Below are 3,906 nucleotides of genomic sequence, written 5' to 3' on the forward strand. Positions count from 1 at the left end.
AGCGAGAGAGAGAGAGAGAGCGAGCGCTGGAGAGCCTCCCAGGAGAACACAGACCCCAGATGGAGCGGTGTGCTCGCTGGTATATCTACACACACATTAAGATCAATTACAAAAACACAAGGCGCACAAGGTGGACAAAACAGAACAACAGCGCTCAGCAGAACTCAGCGCCCTGGAATGGCTGCTCTCCTCTAATGGCAGCGCCGCAGTACCTGTTAGCAGGACTCAGGTATGGTAGCGCTGTTGTTAGCAGGACTCAGGTATGGTAGTGCTGTTGTTAGCAGGACTCAGGTATGGTAGCGCTGTTGTTAGCAGGACTCAGGTATGGTAGCGCTGTAGTTCCTGTTAGCTGGACTCCTCCCAGATCCGCCAGGACCCCCCAGGACCAACTAGGAACCCCAGGACCCTCCAGACCCCCCAGGGACTTACCCCCAGAGGCCTCCTCCTTGGTGGTGATCTCCACACGGGGGCCGTAGGTCCCGTAGCCGGCGGCGGTGAAGGCCCGGACCTGGAACACGTACACCGTCCCCGGCCTCAGGTTCCCCACGGTGACGGAGGTGGAGCGGGACCGCACAGTGGAGTACACACGCTCCTTCTGGTCCTGGTCCCAAAGAACCGTCCACAAAACAGAAGGAGAACTTCACTGACCGGACCACCAGCAGAGATCAGAGAGGTGATAGAGCTGATAGAGATGATAGAGTTGATAGAGGTGAAAGAGGTGACAGAGGGATAGATGTGAAAGAGTAGATAGAGGTGATAGAGGTGATGGGGGAGATAAAGGTGATAGGTGATAGAGGTGATAGAGGTGATAGAGGAGATAGAGATGATAGAGGAGATAGAGGAGATAGAGGTGATAGAGATGAAAGAGGAGATAGAGGTGATAGAGGTGAAAGAGGAGATAGAGGTGATAGAGGAGATAGAGAGATAGAGGAGATAGGGGTGAAAGAGGAGATAGAGGTGATATAGTTGATAGGGGAGATAGAGATGAGAGGTGATAGAGATGATAGAGAGATATAGCTGATAGAGAGGAGAGCTGATAGAGAGGAGAGGTGATAGAGGTGAGAGGTGATAGAGGTGATAGGGGAGATAAAGGTGATAGAGATGATAGAGATGATAGAGATGATAGAGATGATAGAGGAGATAGAGATGATAGCGTTCACAGAGACCGGAGTTCAAATGAAATACGAGTACCAGAGATGTACAAAACGATACGGATCTGAACGTAAACATATCAACACCGTTAGCAGTCTGAGGATTGTCATCATGCACACTGGACCAATCACAGCGCGGGGCGGTGCTGCCGTGGCGACGCACCTTTTGGTAGTACTTGATCTCGTACTCGATGATGACACCGTTGGGCTGGTGGGGCTCCTGCCAGGACAGCTCCACGCTACGCTGCTGCACTCGCTCCTTCAGCACCTCGCTCACCTGGGACGGGGCTGGGAGACAGGTCAGAGACAGGGAGACAGGTCAGAGGCAGGGAGACAGGTCAGAGGCAGGGAGACAGGTCAGACACAGGGAGACAGGGGAGTTACAGGGAGACCGGTCAGATAGAGGGACACAGGTCAGATACAGGGAGACAGGTCAGATAGAGGGAGACAGGGGAGAGACAGGGAGACAGGTCAGATAGAGGGAGACATGTCAGATAGAGGGAGACAGGGGAGTTACAGGGAGACAGGTCAGATAGAGGGAGACAGGGGAGAGACAGGGAGACAGGTCAGATAGAGGGAGACGGGTCAGATAGAGGGAGACAGGGGAGAGACAGGGAGACAGGTCAGATACAGGGACACAGGTCAGATAGAGGGAGACGGGTCAGATAGAGGGAGACAGGGGAGTTACAGGGAGACCGGTCAGATAGAGGGACACAGGTCAGATACAGGGAGACAGGTCAGATAGAGGGAGACAGGGGAGAGACAGGGAGACAGGTCAGATAGAGGGAGACATGTCAGATAGAGGGAGACAGGGGAGTTACAGGGAGACAGGTCAGATAGAGGGAGACAGGGGAGAGACAGGGAGACAGGTCAGATAGAGGGAGACGGGTCAGATAGAGGGAGACAGGGGAGAGACAGGGAGACAGGTCAGATACAGGGACACAGGTCAGATACAGGGAGACAGGTCAGATACAGGGAGACAGGTCAGATGGGAACATGGACGATACACAAGATAGCCACTATATCTGCCCTTGCTATGAATTATAAATAAACATGAACTCTGAGCCTTTTGATAAGGAGAGCGCGGACTGTGGAGATAAGGGGGCTGAAGAACGCTGCGGCCGGTGTTTAGGAGGTCATCAGCCTGAGTGAAATACAGATGAGTCATGGAACACTGAGGGCGTCTTAATTAAGGTGTTCCATTAGCGCTCATAGTGCTGGGCAGCGCAAGCTTTTCAAATTAAGAGCCTCCGTCTTACATTGTAAAACGTATTCGTAAATAAGACATAAACATACACTAAATTAAACTAACGACAGTAATAATAAAATAGCCCGAAAACTGTTAATCACAAACAGCTATGACACCATTAACATTTAACGACCAAAACAAAGCAGAAATTGCTTAATATCACACATTTCAAAAGGCAAAGGAAAAATTCATGATTAACTATAACAATTAAAGTGTTAGGTAAAATGTCCTAATGGTTAATAATGTCTTATCGCAAGTTACAACCTGCTCAACGTTTAACTGCCAAAACAATGCAAATATAGAACAAAAACATTTGAAAAATAAAGTACCAATTAAATATTACCATGAAGCAAAACACATTTAGTTCAATTAAATTCTACCACCAAAACATGTCAAAAGTAATTAATGTCTTATCTGAAGTTGGAACTGCCTCAACAGCTAACCGCCACACAAAGCAGACAGCTTAATGTACCTACTATAAATGAACCAAAGTGTTCCACAGAGCTTCTGATTAACAACGGCTGATCTCCGCTACACAAACCACAAAGACACGCGCTAACTAGCAGAGAATAGCCGCCGTTAAGCGGAGCCAACGCGCCCTGTGTGACAGGGGCCCCTCCGCCGTGTCCAGTGACCCCTGCCGGCTCCGAGGTGACCCCCACGCTAATGACCGGGGCCCTCGTAAGGGCCCACATTCCTCCCAGTAAGGCCCACCGGCGCTACCACCGAGCTAACCGCTAACCCCGGAGCCGGCCGATGTTGTGACACACTGTTCATAATCCAGGCCCAACACAAGCGCTGCAACAAACCGATCCCTTCAGCCAGGCGACCTCCATCAGGTCCTCATTGAGCAGTCACAACAAGCGGTTAGCCCGGATTAGCCCGGGGCCAACGTTAGCTTGTGACCCCGGGGGTCCCCAGCGCTCCGTCTGAAGAAGACGCATTCCTGGAAAGAGGGAGCTTCCATTTTGGTTTTTTATACGATGAGTCTCCGCGGCGCTGTATGAGTTTCCTGCGTGGGATCACGTTAGCTTCACACCGATGTTAAAACACCCGTGTTTTACGAGGCACGAATTGTTCAGAGAGTGAGACGTGGGATAGCAGATGCTACCTGGAGTTTAATGGACACTGGTAGGACGGGAGGAGGAGGAGGAGGAGGAGGAGGAGGAGGAGAGGGAGGAGGAGGAAGTCCTCCTTCCTGGTGGTCAGCTGGTCTCTTTCTAAAGCCCATCTCTTTCTAAAGTGTTGCAGTGTGTGTCCAGGCCTCTGTCTGCTAACTGGGACACCCTGAGTGACGTCTCCTCCTGTTGAACCTGGAGCCGTGGAATGGAGAGATCTCCACGGCTGGGCGCCTCTAAACCCCAAATAACCATTTTGGCGCTTTTTCCTTTTTTTTGTCACGAAAGTTACAGGAAATAAAGGAAGCACTTTGAACGACTGTGGAGGTCGTGCACCCCAGAGCCGTTTGGTGAAGGAACGTCCTGTTGTGTGATTCCCCTTTAGCTG

At 50.9% G+C, this 3,906-nt stretch overlaps 1 protein-coding gene across 1 annotated transcript; it reads right to left on the bottom strand.

Moving 5' to 3' along the window:
• Window positions 1-429: 429 nt before the first annotated feature.
• Window positions 430-1,439, bottom strand: LOC307091511 (ephrin type-A receptor 7-like; the record flags this gene model as incomplete). Its single annotated transcript, XM_079759143.1, has 2 exons — window positions 430-601; window positions 1,315-1,439. Coding segments are annotated over 2 exons (297 nt in total), but the record flags the coding sequence as incomplete, so codon positions are not given.
• Between the last annotated feature and the right edge of the window lie 2,467 nt (window positions 1,440-3,906).

The sequence above is a fragment of the Pollachius pollachius genome (genome assembly GCF_949987615.1).
Source record: "Pollachius pollachius genome assembly, contig: scaffold_409, whole genome shotgun sequence".
In the NCBI taxonomy this organism is placed as follows: domain Eukaryota; kingdom Metazoa; phylum Chordata; class Actinopteri; order Gadiformes; family Gadidae; genus Pollachius; species Pollachius pollachius.